Genomic DNA, 22,103 nt, shown 5'->3' with positions numbered 1-22,103 from the left:
TATTTTATAGGTAAAGGCTCAGAAAAGTTAAAATCACGTGATGACTCACTGACCCCAGACGCACTGGCTCTGAAGGTCACGCTCCCGTCGTCCCCTGAGGCTGGCCTTCGTTTGTTCTGTACATGTTACTAGCGCATCTTGTTGGCTTGGCTTAACGGTAATCTCTTTGCTGCATTCAGGAGGCTTCTCAACTCGTCCGTTCGTGAGAAGTGTCCAGCGCCAGAGCTTGTCATCCAGACCGTCTGTCACCAGCCCCTTGGCCGTCAATGAAAATTGCATCCGGCCTTCCTGGTCCCTGTCTGCCAAGCTGCAAATGCGCTCCAGTTCCCCTTCCCGCTTCTCAGGGGACTCTCCGATTCACACCTCTGCGTCCACCCTGGAGAAGATCGGGGAGGCAGTGGATGACAAGGTCTCCATCTCCTGCTTCGGCAGCTTGAGGAACCTGTCCAGCAGCCACCAGGACTCGAGTGACAGTCACAGTCGGCGGGAGCACAAGGCTGTGGGTCGGGCCCCTCTGGCTGTCATGGAAGGTGTGTTTAGAGACGAGTCAGATGCCCGCAAGTTGAACTCCAGCGTGGTGGACACACAGAGCAGAAGCTCAGCACATGGGGATCACTTGCCCCCTGTCTCTGATCCATTTGATAACAATAACCAGATTGCATACGTGGATCAGAGCGATTCTGTAGACAGTTCTCCAGTCAAAGAGGTGAAATCCCCAAGCCACCCAGGCTCCCTCGCAAAGAAGCCAGAGAGCACAACCAAGAGATCCCCCAGCGCCAAAGGCACTTCTGAGCCAGATCGAAGCTTGCGGAAGGGGAGACCAGCCTTGGCCAGCCAGGAGTCCTCTCTTTCCAGTACGTCCCCTTCTTCTCCCGTTCCCGTGAAAGTGTCCGTAAAGCCCTCCCGCTCCCGAAGCAAAGCCGATTCTTCCTCCAGGGCCAGTGGACGGCATTCGTCCCCGGCCCCTGCCCCAAAGAAGGAGTCCTCCCCCAAGTCCCATGAGTCTGTGTCGTCCCCTTCGCTCCAGAAGCAGAAGTCGGCTTCTTCCCTCGCTTACACTGCTTCCTCCACATCTGCAAAGAAAGCCTCAGGCCCTGCCCCGAGGGGCCCCTTCCCTCCTGGGAAGAGCAGGACTTCAGACAGGAGCTTAAGCCGAGAGGGCTCCAGACACAGCCTGGTTTCCGACAGGGCCAGCGTCACCTCCAGCTCCAAACCCAACTCCCCGCGCGTGAGCCAGGCCAGGGCCGGGGACGGCAGGGCGGATAGCAAGCACGTGCGGAGCTCCTCCATGGCCAGCCTGCGCTCCCCCAGCATGAGCGTGAAGGCTGGTCTGAAGAGGGACAGCAAGTCCGAGGACAAGGGGCTGTCCTTCTTCAAGTCGGCCTTGAGACAGAAAGAGACCCGGCGGTCAACAGATCTAGGCAAGACCGCCTTGCTGTCCAAGAAGGCGGGCGGGGGCTCCGTCAGGTCCGTCTGTAAGAGCGCAGTGGATGACAAGGCAGAGAAAGGCTCCCAGTCGCCAGGCTCCCAGCAGCCAAATGCCAGTGCGGTTGGGAAAGAGCCGCTCGCCTCCAAGGACCCCGCTGCTGCTAAACTTTCCCTGCTGTCTGCTCGCAAGCCCAAGACTTCTCAGCTCGATTCTGCAGTGCCCTCGTCTCCTGGGTGCAGGCAGCCTGCTGAGAAATCCTCCAGAAAGTTACCTTCTAGCATGCAAACCTCTGCACGGCCTTCTCAGAAACCTCAGTGATACTTCTGCAGTCCAGGTGTTTTATCTGTAAAGATGTTAATTTATTTAGAACCCCTTCCCTCCCACCAAAGCCCTTTATGCTTCTGTTTTGTATTTTTTGGGGGTCATGTGCCTGCCATGTGTGTGTGTGTGTGTATGTGTGTGTGTGTGTTTGTGCGCACGCGTGTGTGTGTATATGGAGAATTCAATTGCAAATTGTTAAAAGCGTCGCCTTATTCTGCCATTGAACCAAATAACAGCCATAGGCAAAGCATTGACACCAAGCTAACTGAAATAATTATAGACGATACCCTGGACGGTCCCTTTAGTAACTGTACATATTTCTTTCTAGAGAACTCTTAACGACTTTCATTGGACACTAGGGATTTGAAACCTGTGAAACCAGTTAAGCTATCACTAGTGTGCTCTGTAGAAGGATGAATTACTTGACTCTCGTTTCATCTGAGCGGAATTTGTCGTCAGCTGTGGATTGTCACGTGGCACCAGGAACTCTTGTGAACTGTGACACTAACAGTGAAATAAACCGAGGGGAAAACTGTCGCTTTCTGCACTTTGGCCCCATCTTACCAGTTTTTGTCAAGGGCAATATTTTCACACTAACGTTTCTCAGGTATATACTCAGCTAGTGTAGGACGGTTGCGCATCCGTGAAAGCATCAGACAAGGTGGCCTGTGGGTTGCTGTTATTTCTCCTACTGCCACAGAGAGAAGTTTTTAGAGGTAGAAATGAAGCCTTTCACCACCTTCCTATCTGCAAAGACGTGCATTGCCATAAGCTGTCTTGACCTGTGGGATGTGTTTTAAGAGATGGCAAGTCGGATAGCCAGAAAGCCAGTCACTAGTAGTTAACATTTTTTTTTTCCCTTGTAAATTTGCTCACTAAGGTCATTGGGGTTTTGAAATGGACTAGAGAAAATTCCTGGAAAAAAAGAAATGAATTCTAGACTGGATGCATAAATCTGTGCCATTTCCTTCTCTGGTGTTGCTTTTTTTCCTATGTTAGAAATGGAAGGCCCCATGCTGCCCCGAGTGCGCACACCCGTGTTTCCTCGTCTTGTAACCTGGAGAGGAAAGAAGTCGCCTGATGCCAGCAGCCAGTGGTGGTGTTTTCGAGCGACGTGTGACAGTGTTATGTGCACACTGGTCCTGCCTGTCAGGCTTCGTTGGGATTGTTTTTCAGGAATGCATTTATTTCTTCTTTGTGCTGAAGATGTAATGAAACTCACAAGCAGGCTGGAGCCTGTTTCATCTGGCATTGTCAGTGAAAATTGCGTTTCTTGTTTAGAGAAAAAGGGAACCTCAAGAAATTCACAGATAGGCAAGATATGTATATAGATTATTTCAAGCTTTTAGGAGGTGTTCTGGGATTTTTAGCTTTTTTATTTTCCATTTTTTAAAAATGTCGAAGAGAGTCATGGTTCTGATTCTCTTTGAATAGCATTTGTCACTTTGCTGTGAAATATGGCATGCTAAGTTTATACGCGTTTACATATTAACTTTTTTTTTAAGTCATGGACTCTTCAGGTTCTTCCTGAACACCTTGTACACGGATCCATTCATATAATCTCCCTTTTCAGTATTGCCGTGTGCCAAGTAACTAGAACATACATTACCTGCATAGCTATGGGTTCTGCACTGCCCTGTTTTTCTTTTTTTCCCCCTTTCTTTTCTGTGAATGCCTCTAGGGAGATGCTTCTAGTAGGTTGCTTTATTTTGCTGCTGATTTGAGCACGAGCAGGTTAACCTGCAAGTCTGGAGGCCACGTGTGTTGGGGGTAAGCTGAAATTGTAGACCCCTGCGACGTTTAAGACAACACATCTGGCCTTGTGAGAGTTATGCTAGTGCTCCGTGAAATCCACTTACTCTGAGCCTGTTGTGCTTGATCCTGACTTCACCACTCTACCAGGAGTCCTCATCTCACCGTGCAGGCGTCTGGCTCCCCAGAGCAGCTTCACTCTCCCCTGCCGGGCTGTGACTGCCTTCCATCTTGATCTTGTTGCTTCGAGCAGCACATTGACAGCTCCATCAGTGTTTAGCCACCGTGAGTTTTCCTGTATCACTTTGATTTCCTAAAAAGATTGCACCAAATGTGGGGTTGTCAATATCTGGAATTGAGTGTTTGTCTATTTGAACCTCTCATCTTTCTTTAATAGGTAAATCTCATTTTAAATCTTTTATCTGAAGCTCTGAAACAGTCTTAGAATCACAGTTGGACTACTCAGTGTTTTAATAACACTTTTTTTGGAGGGGAGGTGGGGAATATAAACAGTTAAGCATTAATAGAATGTAATTTAATTTTCCCAGGGGTAAATATTTCGGAGTTCTCCAAGAATGGATTTTCTGTTGTGTTTAGTGTCTTTATAATAATAATAAAAAAAACAAACCCAAATCTATGAAATATATTAAAGTTCCATGGGATCTAGAAATAAACTTTGCATATCTATAAACTGTATGTCTATGGAATTTAGTTCCTGTTTCAGATTTTAATGGTAAAGAAATCAGGAAGTATGGCACTGTCTAGGCATCTTGGTAAGCAGTGAAAATTTCATCCTTAGTTATTAGGTTGCAACCTTTAAGCCACAGAAAAAGGATATTTTGCTCAAAAGTTTGGAGATGCTCTTTGTGATGTGAGGTATCTTCTAGAAAAATTACACTTGGTTCAGTTCTGTTCTTTGGTGGAGTTAGGGACTCGGTGTTCTGTTTTTTCTCTTCTCAGAGATGTTTGGCACAATGAGCTTATATGTGTGTTGGGGTTAAAAATCATCTGCTGAAGATGGTAGACCCCTTCCTAGTTGACAACCAGGTGGGCCTGATTAGAGCAGTCATATTTCCTGATAGGCACAAACTAATCACCAACAGTAGTGTTGCATCTGTAATGTTTGTTTGCTTTTTAAAACCTTTATCCTTGATTTCTTTTCCCGTGAACATCGGGTGCACTGAGTCTTCATCATTCCTTCCAACAGCCCTGCACCTTGCCTTTGTAACCCCTAATGTAATGGGGAAGCACAAAGAAACTTAAGCGTGTGGCACCTCAAGACCGTCTCCCACCTTTTCTGTGTATTTTCTCATCCTAAAAGCAGCCTAGCTGAAAGTAAGTAATGCTCCACTGGGCCGATAGAAATGGGTATGGGAGTGTTTGTGGTATCGCAGAGTACTGTTACTGTCTGTGAGGCTGCCCTGACCTCTTCTGCAATCTTCCTTTCATCATGCATTCGGCAAACATTCGTTGAGGGCCTGCTTTGCTTGTAAAGGCAAGCTGCAAGCTTCGGGAGTTTGTGCAGCTGATGGGCCCTGGGAGCTCCACTGAACCAGGGGTGCCAGTGATGTCCTAGACGGGGCGACAGTCCTCCCAAGCAGGAAGCTCAAGTGGATCCTGGTGATCGGCCGAGGCTTGGGGGCCTCCTGAACAAGTCTGCTCTGTTCTGGAAACCAAAAGTGCCCTTCTTCATCTTTGGAGACATTTTACTGTCACATCCTGTTTCAGACTGTGCTGTCTCGACTAAGAGGTTGGAAATCCGATCTGCAGTCCCTTTTCTTTAGAATTTGGTCACCTGCATTTGTGTGAGGTGGATGTGGGGATTTCTGTGGGTGGTGGGGGGGAAATGGTCATCCCTCTAAAATAACCTATCATGAAGAAAACAGGACAGAATGTACAGGAAACAGAGGTGACAGCCTTTACAAAAAAAGGAACAGAAGAGCTGTGAACAAAGCTCATTTATTTCAAATAAACGTGTTTTAAAAAGTAGATTGACATCCAATGTTAAATTTCATTCTGACCAATTACTGAGCAGCTGGAGATACTGTTTTCCTGTGTAGGTTATAATAATTATTGGATGCAAAGATTATTAGTGTTCCCGGGTTGGATTTTTGAGCTAGTATGCAAATCACAAGCACAGTTTCAATAAAACGTATTCTATGAGGCACACTGAACTTTGTATTACTTGGAATTGAGAAGAGCAAAGTTGCTGACAAACCAGTGCCTATATCATAAACATAAACACAAAAAATAGCTGTTACCGTGCAGGCTGTCTGTCTTCAATTTCTTAAAGGGTAATGTTATTGCTAACTTCATATTTTGGGGGGGAAATCCCATGCGTTTATTTAAATGGACAGTCCATACTGCCGTTTGATCAACTCTCAAAGTGTTTTTGCATCTGCATTTTGAGCATGATCAATCATTTTTTTCCCCCAAGTAATGGAAATAATTTTGCATGGCCTCCGTCTAACCCAGAAAGCATGCTCTTACTACCTATGCAAACAACTAAGAAAAAATACAGACTACTTACACTCAATGTGAGTTTGAAAAAAAAGACATCTGTTAGATTCTGGAGCTCTATTTTTGAATCTGTAATTCTATAATCAGTATTGAAAAGCATGAATGTGATTTTTTGTTTTGCTTTGCATGTGTTTCTCTTGGCCGGTTTTTTTTTTTTTTTTAATCATTGGCAAGATTGTGTGTAAAATAAGTATTTTGCAAGCAGGAGTGGAAATGGGTGTGTTTAACACACAGTGGTTTATATACTGTATTTAGCCAGAAGACTTTCCTAAAGTATTTTGTTCTAAAAATAACCTGCCATTTTCTATAGATCTTAATGTTTTATATCTTCTAGGGTTCTATCGTGGTCACAAGGAAAGAATGTGACTTCTAACAGTGCTAACAATTTTCAGACACTTTTGTAGAGACTTAGAGCTGTTCTGGAAAGCTTTGGCACTTTCCCCACCACTGGTCACAGTGCGACTGAGCTGTGAGCGTACGGTAGCGTCCACAGAGGATTAGGTTCTAGAGCTGCTCACAGTCGTCTAAGACTGGTGTTTCCCAGTTGAGGGAGAAGGGAGATCCAGACTTGGGAGGCTTTTTTCAGATCTCATGTACTCTCCTGGATTCCATCAAGCCTCTTGCGAAGAACTTGTCTGAGGTTGGGATATCCAGCGCTCACTAGAATTGTCTGGGGAACTTTTAAAAATGCCTCGGTCCCACTCCTCAGCTTTTGATCTAATTAGTGTAGTGGCAGGTCCCAGGAGCTACCATCAAGATATTTAAAGCTCGGAAGTGTTTCTAATTTGCAGAATTGAGAAGCACTGTGATACACCTTCCCTTTGCTGAGAAATATGGCAAGAATCACTGCCTTGTGACGTACTCACAAATGACTCAGAGTCCTCTGTTGCTTTGGAGAGAGAGACAAGGGAAAAAAAAAAGTTAACTGACCAAACTCCTGTTTGAAATAAGGGGGGCTGCCTTTCTGATGTGAGGAGCTCGGAGCATTGAGTGCCTCAGCCGTTGCCCATCTGGTGGGAGCCAGGGGTCTGGAGTTCACTGGAGTCGTCAGTGTCCCGTGGGGCTTGCCTCCTTCCCACAGCCTCTCTACCAGAGGCCACAGCAGGGCCAGACCTTGGCAGGGAGCAGGGTGGTCACTCTGAGTTAGAAAATGCTAAAGTAAAACCTCCAGTGGCTTTGAAAAAGCTGTCCCTGATTCTGATAGACCATGGTCACCTGGTAATAGTTACAGTAGCAAACCCTAGGCTGCTGCCCAATTTCCTATTTAGGAATATTTAGCTCACTCTCTTACTATCCAGAATATAGTTTCAGGATTTTTTTTTTATGACTGTGAAGCATTTTATTTGGGTTTTTTTTTGGGGGGGGGAGGGCGGTGGTCAGTAACCCTCAGTATTTTTTTTCATGTAACTAAAAAAATGACTTTGCATCCAAAAATTTGGCAGTACATGTTACCTATGGAGGCGAATGAAATTTAGTTTTAATCTGTGGTGAGCTGAATGCACTAAGAATATATTCAAAATAAGCTGCTGTGCTTCCCAGGTGATTTCTGCCTGTTAAGCATGATGCTGCCTACAGAAAAAGAAAACACAGTTTACTGGAGGTTTTCAGCACTTCAAGGAATAAGTTAGAAGTAAAAACCCAAGTTGGAAATGCTCCTTTAGAAAGGCTGCCCTGAGCAGTGATACCAGTTGTAACGGTGAAAATGCAATATGAAATCCCCTAGGTGCTATTCTAAATGGTGAGGTGTCATTATACCAAATGGGGGGGGGGGCAGTTACTGTGTTTCTGGAGCTGAAGTTCTCCTTGTAGGCCTTTCACATATGCATTTATGTTCCCTTTGGTTTTGCTCACCAACTGTGCCTCTCACCACTGGTTAAAATTGAATTCAAGCCCCATTACAAAAGTAGTTTCTGGATTGAACTCTTAAGTTTTTACCGTGGAATTTCTATAGTTGTCTTAAAAGCTGCATGTCATATCACTGTATAACAAAATGCTTTGGTGGTGGTCATGCACCATTCATAGTGATTTGTGTATGATTTTCTTTTTTAGTTGTACAGTAATATGGAAGGCAGGATGTCTTTCCTTGAGGCTGGGAACAAAGTGTATCATACATTTTAAATTATTTTAGAACAAGTGCATGAGATGTGTCACTGACTTCTGTTATTTATTTGTATGTTTTATTATTCAAAGTGTATGCACTTTTAAGAAGCAAAATTTATATTTTTATGTTTAAAATGTTTTATTTCTGGAACAGCAGTTGATTATATAGTATACAGTTGGAATTTAAGAGAAAAGTGGAAAAATGTAATGAAATATAATAAATTTATTACATGATGCCCTCTTCAAGCCATATTCCTCTTTCTCCCCTTGCCAACCTCCATATTTTTGGTGTTTAAACTAACTTTGGAAATTAAACAGGTACTTGTACTATACTGATGGATACAAAATGCTTTAAAGTTATAGTATTAAGTGAAAACAGGTTGCAGAAGGATACATACATTTTGTAAGTAACATTTTAAAACAAACAAAAAATCTCATCCATGCTTATTTAATTTTCATAACCAAGAGTAAATGCAGCCGTTTTCTTCAAGAGGCATGGGCCCTGGAAGTAGATAAAACCTCACATTTTAACTCAGTTCCAGTGGGCTTTCAAACTTTTGTATTATTTCTCTCTTCTACCAAGATTTTATGATGGGAGGCAACAGCGGTTTAAAAGGAACCATCTTTTCTGGACCCTCTTGCCCCTGATAGCTTCTTTTTCCGCCATCCTGTTGTGATGAAGATGTCACCTCTCAGGATGACTCCCTATTGAGGATGTCACATCACCTACAACCACTTGGGGGCACTAGAGGTCAGCATTATCAACGGTGTCCGTCCTTCAAGTTCTTAGCCTATGTGGGAATGCTTCTTATATGAGTTGAGGAGCATTATAAGTGGATAGGGGTTTCAGTTTAGATAAGTACCACCAGCCATCATTTTTCCTAAGAATTGTTGGATACAGATCACAGGACAGATCTTATTTTCCTATGGCACAGCATTATGGTTTAGGGTTAGGGCGGGGAGGCTGTTCCTAACCAAGGATGAGTGAACCATAAAACCTAAAGTACAGCACCATAAACCTAATTTTAACTGGTAAGATTGTGCTTTAGGTTGTATGAGAGAATGTAACCATGTGGTACACTCATCATTTGAGAGGCATCTTTAATGTCCAAAAATGTTCACGTTGTAAAAAAGATAGATACCGTAGTCATTTTAATAATAAGGCAAGTATTGAAAGATCACTGTCTCCTTAGAATTTGGAAGATGATTTTCAAATATTTGAATGATCAATATCTCCCCACACATGTTTCCCTTCTGTGTCAGTCTTCCTGGAAAAAGCAAAAGCCTGATAAATCCCCTCTTCCTGGCACACATATTCCTGTGGGGCCCGTGACTGATTCCAGGTCACTGTCACTCCACAGGGTGTGGCTTGAAGCCACCCTCAGCCCCCAGGATGCCCTTTCTCCTTCCCTGGCACCTCCTGAATTCTCCCAGGTGGACGTCTTCGGTTTTCTTTTTGTGGCTCTGTTCTCTGTCTTGAGATGGGTCGTATGGTAGGTGTGCCCTCTTTGGGTGGGTTGGGTCTTCCTCATTTAGAACCCTCTGCAGCTCAGTCCTGACCTGGTCTGGCCTCAGCCGTGTTTCTCACCCCCTCCCCACATTTCCACACAGAGGACCAGAGCTCTCCTCTCCCAGACAGGTTTTTGCCTGATGCAGCGTAACCCATCAGCTTGGTACCCTGTTTCTTGGCATATGCAGGAGGCTGACAGTAATTTGACTTGCTCTTTGGATTTAAAACAGCTCAGTTTTTCTTTAAGAAAGTGGGAAGACAACGTGAGTGAAACCAGTGTTGTGGTCAGAATTGGGCTTCCCTGCTGCCAGCAGGCTCTCCTGTAGCTTTCCTTGGTTTAGGAAGATTTCATAGAGGCCCTCGGTGTACAGATCCAGTTCCTAGGACACAGGGGCGTTGTGTCAGAGTCCTCATCTCCAGAGAGCAGGAAAGGGAAGGCACGGGGTGGGCAATGATGCTGTGTGGTCAGCGCCAGCCTCAGGATTCCAAATCCATAAAAGGGTGTGTTGGGGAAAGCACCCCTTTAATTGTCTGATTCAAAATTAAAGTCCAAGCTTCCCTGGTGGCTCAGATGATAAAAGAGTCTGCCTGCAGTGTGGGAGACCCAGGTTGGGAAGATTCCCTGGAGAAGGAAACAGCAAACCACTCCAGTATTCTTGCCTGGAAAATCCCATGGACCGAGGAGCATGGATGGAGGAGCCTGGCAGTCTACAGCCGGTGGGGTCCCAAAGGGTCGGACACGACTGAGTGACTTCACTTTCACTTTTCTTTGTTTAGCAACGCCTCCTGTCTGTCTGGACACAGGACCGTTCTCCAAGGAACTTGCTGTCTAGTCGGGGTTAGGTTGGTGGATAGATAATGAAGATTTCAGCATGTGCTTTCTGCTTTTCCTCCCTCAAGGCACCTCCACATTCCCACCCCATCTCCAGCCACTTCCTGCTGTTGTGCTCAGAAGCCTTGTCTCTTGAGGTGCCCGGGCTCACTCCCTTATCTCCTAATGTCTTTTATCAGATGTCAGCCTCTTAGCTAGGTGTGCCCTGGCCACCTTGTAAAACACTGCACCCAGCCTCACATTTTCTCCCTCCTCCCTGCTTTGCTTCATGTCACTTAGTACCAACAGCCACTATCTGTACAGTATATATGCAACATACAGTCATGTGTGTGCCAGGTCGCTCCAGTCATGTCCAACTCCATGGCCCTACAGACTAGCCCACCAGGCTCTTTTGTCCCCGTGGATTCTCCAGGCAAGAATACTGGAGAGGGTTGCCATGCCCTCCTCCAGGGGGTCTTCCCCACCCAAACATCAAACCTGCGTCTCCTGCGTTGGCAGGCGGGCTCTTTACCATTAGAGCTGTGTGTGGGGTACAGTGTGTATACCTAAAATGGTTTGTGTGCTCACAGGAGGGCATGGCTGTTTGTTCTGTTCTTTTCCCACCACCTAGGAGAGTGCCAGGCACAAGTAAGTCACTACTAAGTAGTTACTAAGTAAATATTTACCAACTGGAGGAGTGGATTTGCTTGGGTAATCCACTTAGCCTTTCTGCATTTGGCTTTCTGTCTAGAAGATGAAGAGTGATGGTACTTCATGGAGTTAAACCGGAAAGATGCCCTAAGCATTCAGCACAGGGCGTGGCACAGAGAAAGGCCTCGGGATGGGAAGGAGGGGCTGACTCTGACCTTCAGGGGACCTCTACAGAGGAGCAGGCATCTGAGCATAACTTGCTCATCCCAGGCTGGGGAAACTGCTTGCGCTTTCTGGAAATTTCAGGAGTCCAGTCTTCTGGAATGTAGGACAGGAAGGCAGGAAGCAGTGACTGAAGGGGGAGGGAGGTTGCCAGAGGCTTCATCTGGAAGGATCTTTTATGACCATACACATTTGTCCTGAAGTAAATGAGAATCCAGGAAGCGATTTTAATTTGGAAGAGAGATGAGATCCAGTTAGCATGGTCACCATGGCAACGACGTGGCACCAGCAAGCCCTGGTTAGGAACTTGTTACAGGAATCTGGTAGAGTCCTGTGCTGACCTGAAACAGTGTTGGGTGAACAGAGGGGAAGTGGCGTGCTCAGGCCTCAGGGGCAGGCTCCTAGGTTTGAACCCTGGTACCATGACTTCCTAGCTGGACAATCTTGGACAGCTCACCTCTCTGTGCCTCAAATTCTTTACCTGTTAATTGTGGCTAACAGTATCTATATGATGGTGGGGAGGCTAAATTGGTATGCTTGGTTTATTTACTTTTAATATGGTCACTAATGTATTTAGTTTTACCCTATCTGTTTTGTTTTTCTTTTTCTCTTCTTTCTTTTAGATTCAGTTCAGTTCAGCTCAGTCGCTCAGTCGTGTCCTACTTTTTGCGACCCCATGTATCGCAGCACGCCAGGCTTCCCTGTCCATCACCAACTCCCGGAGTTCACTCAGACTCACGTCCATCGAGTCCGTGATGCCATCCAGCCATCTCATCCTCGGTCGTCCCCTTCTCCTCCTGCCCCCAGTCCCTCCCAGCATCAGAGTCTTTTCCAATAAGTCAACTCTTCGCATGAGGTGGCCAAAGTCCTGGAGTTCAGCTTTAGCATCATTCCTTCCAAAGAAATCCCAGGGCTGATCTCCTTCAGAATGGACTGGTTGGATCTCCTTGCAGTTTTTAAATTCCAGTTTTCACTTCTGTATTTCATTCTTTTGCTTTTCTTTCAGTGGTTATCCTTGTGATTTCAACAGGCATTCTTGATTTTTAAAAGAGTGTAAGAAAAACTGGTAATTTTTACCCCTTCAGCGTTTTAGAACACTTTAACCCCATTTTACCCTTTCTGCCCTTTGCTATTTGTTGTGTATTCAGATTCAATGTGTGTTTAGCATATATATACGCAGTCAGCCCTCCCTTCTGTGGCTTCTACACCGTGATTGGTTGAATCCACAGATGGGAGACCCGTGAACATGGACAACTGACAGTACTATGCCATCCTTGGACTTGAGCATCCTCAGATTTTGGTACTCACGAGGTGGGGGTGGGGGTCCCGGAACCAATCTCCCATGATACTGAGGGATGGCTGTGTATATAACTTATACAACAAACATTACTATTATTTTTTCTATCCTGTTTTTGCATTCATTTATTTTTGGCCGTGCTGGGCCTTTGTTGCTTTTGAGTGGACTTTTCTCTAGTAGCAGGGGGCAGGGGCTCCTCGCTAGTTGCAGTGGGCAGGCTCAGTAGTTGTGGCACCCGGGCTCTAGAGCACAGGCTTAGTAGTTGTAGCTCAGTTGCTCCTTGGCATGTGGGATCTTCCCAGACCAGGGATCGAACCTGTGCCCCTTGCATTGGCAGGCGGATTCTCATCCACTGTGCCACCAAGGAAGTCCTCACTGACATTATCATAATTGATGTTAAAGCCAGTATTCACTTAGACTTACCAAGATATTTACTGTCCATCGCTCTTCTTTCCTTCCTGCATTTCAGTGTTTCTTCTGTGGTCAATTTCCTTCTTCCTGAAGAATTCCTTTCGTGTTTCTTTTTTAAGCCCATGCTAATGAAAGTGAAGAGGAACTAAAAAGCCTCTTGATGAAAGTGAAAGAGGAGAGTGAAAAGATTGGCTTAAAGCTCAACATTCAGAAAACGAAGATCATGGCATCCAGTCCCATCGCTTCATGGGAAATGGATGAGGAAACAGTAGAAACAGTGTCAGACTTTATTTTTTGGGGCTCCAAAATCACTGCAGATGGTGACTGCAGCCATGAAATTAAAAGACGCTTACTCCTTGGAAGAAAAGTTATGACCAACCTAGATAGCATATTCAAAAGCAGAGATATTACTTTGCCAACAAAGGTCCGTCTAGTCAAGGCTATGGTTTTTCCTGTGGTCATGTATGGATGTGAGAGTTGGACTGTGAAGAAGGCAGAGCGCTGAAGAATTGATGTTTTTGAACTGTGGTGTTGGAGAAGACTCTTGAGAGTCCCTTGGACTGCAAGGAGATCCAACCAGTCCATTCTGAAGGAGATCAGCCCTGGAATTTCATTGGAAGGAATGATGCTGAAGCTGAAACTCCAGTACTTTGGCCACCTCATGCAAAGAGTTGACTTATTGGAAAAGACTCTGATGCTGGGAGGGACTGGGGGCAGGAGGAGAAGGGGACGACAGAGGATGAGATGGCTGGATGGCATCATGGACTCGATGGATGTGAGTCTGAGTGAACTCTGGGCGTTGGTGATGGACAGGGAGGCCTGGAGTGCTGCAATTCATGGGGTCGCAAAGAGTCGGACATGACTGAGTGACTGAATTGAACTGAACTAATGATGCATTCTCTTAGGTTTTATGTGATTATAATGTCTTTATTTTGCCTTTGCTTTTAAAGGTTATTTTCAGTGAGGATAGAATTCTATGTTGGAAGTTATTTTCTTTCATTTTCATTCCATGGTCTTTCACTTTTTATTATTTCTCTAGATAAGTCAGTTCCTTTGAAGGTGTGTATTTATTTTCTAAATGCTTTGAAGATGCCTCTCTTTGTTTTTCTTCAGTTTCATTATGATGGGTCTGGTGTGGGGTTATCTTCTGGTTTGTTTCTATCCTGCACTTCATGCATCAGACTTGGGAAAGTTTTCAAGCATTATCTCTTTACATACTGCTTCTGACCCATTTTCCCATCTGCTTCTAGGGCTCAGTAAATGGCATCACCATCCGCTCCAGGTGATCAGTCCAGAAACCCGAGATCCATTCTTGACTCTGCTTTTCCCCTCAGGCCTATCTTTACATCTAATCCATCTGCAAACCCTGTCTAAGCCTGGTTGTTTTCAGCTGCTAAGTTGTGTCTGACTCTTTGCAGCCCCGTGGACTGCAGCATGCCCGGTTTCCCTGTCCTCACCATCTCCCAAAGTTTGTTCAAACTCATGTCCATTGAGTGAGTGATGCCATCCAACCATCTCATCCTCTGTCACCCCTTCTCCTGTCCTCAATCTTTCCTAGCATCAGGGTGTTCTCCAGTGAATTGGCTCTTTGCATCATGTAGCCAAAGTATTGGAACTTGAGCTTCAACATCAGTCCTTCCAATGAATATTCAGGGTTGATTTCCTTTAGGATTGACTGGTTGGATCTCCTTGCTGTCCGAAGGACTCTCAAGGGTCTTCTCCAACACCACAGTTCAAACGCATCAATTCTTTGGTGCTCAGCCTTCTTTATGGTCCAACTCTCACATCTGTACATGACTACTGGAAAAACCTTAGCTTTGGCTATGCAAATCTTTGTTGGCAAAGTGATGTCTCTGCTTTTTAATATGCTGTCTAGGTTTAATATAGCTTTTCTTCCAAGGAGCAAGTGTCTTTTGATTTCATGGCTGCAGTCACCGTCTACAGTGATCCCACAATTATGTACTGAATCTGCCCACCTTTCTTTCCACTGATGACATCTGACTTCGGGTCACTATAGTCTCCTGACTGAGCTTCTGCATCAGCCTCTTAAATAAATCTCTCCACTTCTCCAGTCCTGTCTTATGTCACTCTCCTTCACTGCAGGCATAGAAGCCACCTGAGTGTCTTGACCACAAGGCCTTGGCGCTGGCTGTTTCCTCTGCCAGGAATGTTCTTCCCTGGCATGTCCATATGGCAGGTCCTGTCTCATCCCACACGGAGTCCCACATCCAGCGTCCTTGTCACCTGACTCTGCAGTCATTTTTTAAAATGAATACCTCTATATTCAATTCTTTAGTTCTTTTCATTCTTCATTTCATCACCCTACTGTATTTTTATAGCACATCCCAGTCTCTGATATTCTTACTTCTTCACTGGTACTAATTTGTCATGAGTCTTCCCCACCAGAATGCAGTCACCATGAAAGCTGAGTCTCTGTCTTTGCTGTGTTACTTATGTCATTTTGTATGTTTTCAGCTCTAAGGAACAAAGTGTACAACCAAATTTGACTATGCTGCTGCTGCTGCTGCTGCTGCTAAGTCCCTTCAGTCATGTCTGACTCTGTGTGACCCCATAGACGGCAGCCCACCAGGCTCCCCCGTCCCTGGGATTCTCTAGGCATGAACACTGGAGTGGGTTGCCATTTCCTTCTCCAGTGCATGAAAGTGAAAAGTGAAAGTGAAGTCGCTCAGTCGTGTCTGACTCTTCGCAACCCCATGGACCGCAGCCTACCAGGCTCCTCCGTCCATGGGATTTTCTAGGCAAGAGTCCTGGAGTGGGGTGCCATCTATGCATGTATGCTGAGGTGCAGAGAGAGTAAACAACTTACCTAACAATCACACCAGTCTAAGTGGTACATCTTGGATACAAACATAGGCCCACTACTTCAAAACTTGTGTGTTTTTTTCATTATTACTCCAATACTCTATACTATTATTAAGGAAATTTAATAATCAACCTATACAACTGCATTTAGTAATGCAGTTACTAGAAGAGGAATCCTTCTACATTGTATGAAGTCCTCTTTTGTGTGGAATCTCTGAGTAAATTTTTACTACAGTGAATTCCAGAAGTGGGGAAATTGCTACTTTTTGGAAACACAGTTTAGAAGAGTGTCATTGGCTTAATTTTTTGAAACTTAAAAATTAATTTTGGACTCATAGAAAAGTTGCAAAAAATAGCTCAGAGGATTCCCATATATTCCTCCCTCAGTTCAGTTTCAGTTCAGAGCTCAGTCGTGTCCAACTCTTCGGGACCCTGTGAATCGCAGCATGCCAGGCCTCCCTGTCCATCACCAACTCCTGGAGTTTACCCATACCAACCTGGGGAGTTCCTCTTTCAGTATCCTATCGTTTTGCCTTTTCATACTGTTCATATGGTTCTCAAGGCAAGAATACTGGCTTTCCATTCCCTTCTCCAGTAGACCACATTCTGTCAGACCTCTCCACTGTGACCCATCCGTCTTGGGTGGCCCCACACGGCATGGCTTAGTTTCATTGCATTAGACAAGGCTGTGGTCCATGTGATCAGATTGGCTAGTTTTCTGTGATTATGGTTTCAGTGTGTCTGCCCTCCGATGCCCTCTCGCAACACCTACCGTCTTACTTGGGTTTCTCTTACCTTGGATGTGGGGTATCTCTTCATGGCTGCTCCAGCAAAGTGCTAGCTTCCCCTAATGTCAGCATTCTGCAGAACCAAAATACTTATTGAAACTCAAAATTAATACTGGTTTACTATTATCAACTAAACTAGACTTTATCTGAATCTTACCAGTTTTTCCACTAATGTCTTTTTTTTTCCTATTCCAGAAACCAGTCCGAGACCCCATGTTATGTTGAAGTGACATGTCTCCTTAGTTCCTCCAAACTGACAGACCTCACTCTTTCACAAGGGGCTTCCCTGATAGCGCAGTTGGTAAAGAATCTGCCTACAATGCAGGAGACCCCAGTTTGATTCCTGGGTTGGGAAGATCCACTGGAGAAAGGATAGGCTTACCCACTCCAGTATTCTTGGGCTTCCCTTATGGCTCAGCTGGTAAAGAATCCACCTGCAATGTGGGAGACCTGGGTTCAATCCCTGGGTTGGGAAGATCCCCTGGAGAAGGGAAAGGCTACCCACTCCAGTATTCTGGCCTAGAGAATTCCATGGACTGTATAGTCTATGGGGTTGCAAAGAGTCGGACACGACTGAGCAACTTTGACTTTCACTCTTTCAAAACCTTAACAATTTTGAAGAGTATTAACCAGTTATTCTATAGCATGTGTCTCAGTTTGGATTTATTTCATGCTTTGTCATGGTCAGACTGAGATTTTTCATTGTTTGGCAAGAATATTCCAAAAACAACGTATCAGAGGGAGAAGGTGACTGATAATGTCCTTTTACTGGTGGTGGTAAAACATTGGCCATTTGGTTAAGGTGATGTCTTCTGGGTTTCTACATTGTAAAGGTGCTGTTTTTCCCTATGGACTTAATAAATGTCTTGGGGAGGTAACGTTAGGTCATGCAACTGTCCCATCTCTCCTCCTGTGGCCCACTAATTTTAGCATCCACCAGTGTATCTTGCCTGCAACAACTTTTTTATTGCAGAGGTATTCTTTTTCTTTTGGGGAAGGGAGGTTTTTATTTTTACTTTTTGGCTGTACTGGGTCTTGGCTGCTGTGCGGGCTTTCTTCTAGTTGCAGCAAGCAGGGGCTGCTCTCTGGTTGTGGTGCACAGGCTCCTTACTGCGGTGGCTTCTCTTGTTGTGGAGCAAGGCTGTAGGGCAAGCAGGCTTCAGTCGTTGTGGCTCCTGGTCTCTAGAGCACAGGCTCAGCAGTTGTGGCACACAGGTTTAGTTGCTCCATATCATGTGGGATCTTCCCAGACCAGGGGCGGCACCCGCATCTCTTGCATTGGTAGGTGGATTCTTCACCACTGAGCCCCCAGGGAGGCCCATGGGGGTATTCTGGTGGTGAAAGAAAGACATGGTAAAAACCTCGCTTAATGAGAAGGTCAGAAGCAGGGAAGTGCAGGGCTGGCTCAGCGCCTCAGCCTGGACCAAGGCTCTTCTCTCTGCCGTTCTCAGCAGGTCCTCAGATTTGGCCTTCAGTGATGACATCCAGCAGAGAAAGATGGGGCCTTTCTCTACCAGAGTGTCTTGACCAGGGAGGGGAATGTTTCTCAGATCCGCCCCCTCACCCCAACCCCTCAGCATTTTCTGAAACCCTCCCCTCGGATCCATTGACCAGGATCTTGGTTACCTGCCCATGGCCAAGCTACAAGGAAAGCAAAGGAAGTGACTAACCACCATTTCCAGCCAGTGTTGGGGGAGGTGTGGGAGGGCAGGTTCCAGCAGAGAAGCAACTTACGGGAGCTGGTGAGTGCTGGGGAGAGAGCCCGGTGTCTGCCACACTGCACTGTCCCTGGCACCTAAGGCAGCGCCCCACACCTGTAGGCACCCAGTTAATCCTTGTGGAGCCTGTGAGTTCTTTGTCCTTGGCTGCAGATGTAATCTGCCATGACCTGGAAGCATTAGAGCTTGGGACGGTGGTCCCAGACAGACGAGAGTGACGTGGGGAGTGGATCAGGGGATTGGTGAGTTCAGCATGGCAAGGATGGCGGAATGGCAAGGGGGGCCCGGTGGGAGCCCCTGCTCATAGCGCCTTAGCTTCCTCATGCGTCGGTCTCCAGCAGAGTCACGCACCTCCAGCCCCCCACCCCATCCCCTCCAGGCAAGCCTGGGGAGAACCTACAAAGGCATTCATGCAAGAAGGGAGAGAGACCTGTCTGCCAGACCCACTGAGAAGGTTCTCCAGAGGAAAAAGGGGTGCTGGGGTGGGGGGAAGCCCTGCTCTGTACACGCAGGAGCCAGGCTCTGGGGACCTCGGACACAGCCTGGTAGCTTGTTTGGTAAATAATGACATTGTTATAAATATTTAATAAGTCAAGGGACTGCAGCACATGAAAAATGGATGAGGTCCCTGTGTGGGACAGCGCAGGCTTTCTCCCCACGTCTGCTCTGGGGGAGGCAGTTAGAGGCTGACGTCTGTTTGGGCTGACACCTGTATTTGTGGTGGGGCTGATGAATGGCTGGAGAAATAGTCGCCATGTTTAGGAAGCATCAATCCATCAAGCTGGAGTTTAGGCTGAGGGAGGAATTCACAGCCATCAATATTCCTGTGTTTATTAAGCAGCGCGGGTCGAGCCTCGAGTTGGTCCTGGGAGCAGTGCCTCCAGAAAGGGCACAGTGGCTCCTTGATGAATGACTTTAATAAGAAGCAGCTTAGAAGTACCTTCAAGTAAGAAACTAATAACAATAATTAGATGTTTCTTAATCATTTATTTATTTTATAATTTATGCCCTGCCTGCTTCTGGAAAAAGAATGGAAGTGGCTTGCAATTAAAACACATCTACCCAGGATGGTTCAAATGAAGATAAACATGCGATCAGAAGCCGTATTGAGGGAGTGAATTTTTCTTAATCAACTTGCCTGCTACCCGCTGAGAGTGTTGTGTGCCCTCTCCTTGCCAGTCACCTTTGGCTCCTCAGTGCCACTGGGATGTGGCAGGTGCAAAGTGGCGGCTGCGGGCGTCATGGGACAGGTGGGTGAGGCCGGAGCAGGGTGTGACCCGTGGTCTCCGCATCTCAGCCCTGTGCCCCCAGCCACATTTGCATTTCGTTTGTCATCGCTCCAAACAAATCTGTGTGTCTGTGGCAGAGTGGCATGAAAAATTAATCCCCTGTGTCAGAGCTTGTCAGAGTGACAGTGCAGAAAGGGAATAACGGGGGCAACACGCATGGTGCTTTCTACTTAACAGCCACTCTCGTGTTCCCTGACCGCCTTCTCCCGAGCCTGTGTGTCTGGGCTAATAGGGTTTCAGCAGCCAGACCCTCCCCATGGGCTGAGGCCAGAGAGCCTGCCTTCACACAGTAGCTCAGACTGTGTCTGGTCTGTGCTCACCCTCCTCCCTGCCCAGTGGAACAGAAGTGGCTGTGGTCAGAGCTGGGTGGCCAGTTGACCAGTCTTGGCTGAAGCATCCTGGGCTTAGAGAAGGAGGAGGAAGGTGGGCAGAGGGTGGGCAGAGGGCAGGGTGAGGCAGAGATGTTCTGGCGAGGCTCTGGTGTGGGAGAACCTGGCGAATAGGTGGGCAGGGGGTAGAGAGGGGATTGGGGAAGGCTTAAGTGTCTGCTGCTTCAGAACCTCCACGAGTGGCAGAGTCAAGTTTCCCTGCACATTGAGACGTTCAGCAAATGTCTGTTCGCTCTGAATCTGAGGTTGGCTTCTTTCTGACTTGAGGTCATGGGGACGGGAGAGGCCACCTCCTCTCTGCAGCAGGTGCGGTCTCGTGTAACAGATTAAAATCATGGATTCTGGAGCTAGACCACCTGGGCTCAGATCTCAGTTTTACCATGCCCTAAATTTGTGAGTGAACATCGCTCAGTTGCCTCCAATTCTTTGCGACCCCATGGATTATACTGTCCATGGAATTCTCCAGGACAGAATATTGGAACCAGGTAGACTTTCCCTTCTCCAGGGGATCTTCCCAAACCAGGGATCGAACCCAGGTCTCCCACATTGCAGGTGGATTCTTTACCAGCTGAGCCACAAGGGAAGCCCTAGGGCCCAAATTTGTGGCCCTAGGCAAATTGTTTAAGTTTTTTTTTTAGTGCCTCAATGTCATGTGTGTAAAGTAGGTAGAAGAATGCCCAGTGCTTGGTGTTAAATGGATTAGCAACTAGATTTCCCTGATCTTCATCCAAGGTGAGTGGATGAGGACAGGCCCTGGAGCTCAGTGACCTGGCCTTGAGCTATGCGGGGAAGGTCGTGTGGCTGGAGCTCGGGGGAGGGAGTTAGGAGCTTGTTGGCCTGCTGAATGGCCTTGGGAAGATACACATCCTCTTCTGTCCGCTTGGCCAATTGATCAAAAGAAATCCCCTTTGCCTCCCTATCTATTTAGATAAGTGTGAACACAATGTTAGGGTTAATTGAGATGAACTACCCTCATCCAAGCCAGGGCCCAGCCAGGTTCCCTGCTCTGGCCCGTAAAACTTCTGTCAACACCCAAGCAAGTGCTAATAGGCATTGAAGAAGTGAATTGATTTCTCTGGGTTAATGATCTTGTTTTCTGCAGTAGATACTGGCAACTGTTCTGCATTATCCCTTCCCTGTGCTACCAGAGGCTGCATCTCCCAGCCTCCCTACAAGTAGGTATGGTCACATGACTAACTTCTGGCTGAAAGAGTGTAAGAAGAAGTGGTATATACAATGTCCAGATCACATCTTTTTTTTGGGGGGGGGGGCACTAGGTCTTTGTTGGGGCTTCCCTGATGGCTCAGACAGTAAACTCATAGCTCAGTTGGTAAAGAATCTGCCTGCAATGCAGGAGTGAGTGAGTGAAGTCACTCAGTCGTGTCCAACTCTTTGCGACCCCGTGGACTGTAGCCCACCAGGCTCCTCCGTCCATGGGATTCTCCAGGCAAGAACAGTGGAGTGGGTTGCCATTTCCTCCTGTTCAATTCCTGGGTTGGGAAGATCCACTGGAGAAGGGATAGGCTACCCACTCCAGTATTCTTGGGCTTCCCTTGTGGCTCAGGTGGTAAAGAATCCGCCTGCAATGCAGAAGACCTGGGTTCGATCCCTGGGGTGGGAAGATCCTCTGGAGGAGGGCATGGCATCCCACTACAGTATTCTTGCCTGGAGAATCCACGTGGACAGAGGAGCCTGGCGGGCTACAGTCCATGGGGTTGCAAAGAGTCGACATGACTGAGCAACTAAGCACAGCACCAGGACTTTGTTGTGTCATGAGGGCTTTGCTGTGGGATCTTAATTCCCCAACCAGAGATCAGACCCACATCTCCTGCTCTGGAAGGCAGATTCTTAACCACTGGCCTACCAGGGGAGTAACATCTTTTAAAAGGGAGTAGGTTGCCCTCCACTTCCTCCCTTCCCCCCTTCCTGCTGGCTGGCCCCTGGAGCAGACATGGAAGCCACATGTGGGGGTGGGCAGTGCAATCCTGCAGTTCTGGACTGTTGTGTGAAAATAAAGCCTGTTAATTTATTTAAGGTAGCACATTGTTAGGTCTTTTGTTTCAACAGAAGAG

The 22,103-nt window shown here is 46.5% G+C and overlaps 1 protein-coding gene across 1 annotated transcript in view; it reads left to right on the top strand.

The window, feature by feature from the left end:
- The window catches only part of USP31 (ubiquitin specific peptidase 31), an 80,462-nt gene extending 74,971 nt beyond the window's left edge, over window positions 1-5,491 (top strand). Inside the window, exon 16 of the mRNA XM_069570348.1 lies at window positions 180-5,491. Within this exon, the coding sequence (XP_069426449.1) occupies window positions 180-1,747 (1,568 nt within the window). The 3' untranslated portion in view covers window positions 1,748-5,491. The remainder of the gene's footprint in view (window positions 1-179) is intronic.
- The last annotated feature ends 16,612 nt before the right edge of the window (window positions 5,492-22,103 follow it).

Source organism: Ovis canadensis, chromosome 24 (assembly GCF_042477335.2).
Source record: "Ovis canadensis isolate MfBH-ARS-UI-01 breed Bighorn chromosome 24, ARS-UI_OviCan_v2, whole genome shotgun sequence".
NCBI lineage: Eukaryota > Metazoa > Chordata > Mammalia > Artiodactyla > Bovidae > Ovis > Ovis canadensis.
Note: the sequence above shows the minus strand (reverse complement) of the source record. Positions and strands in the feature narration are given on the sequence as shown.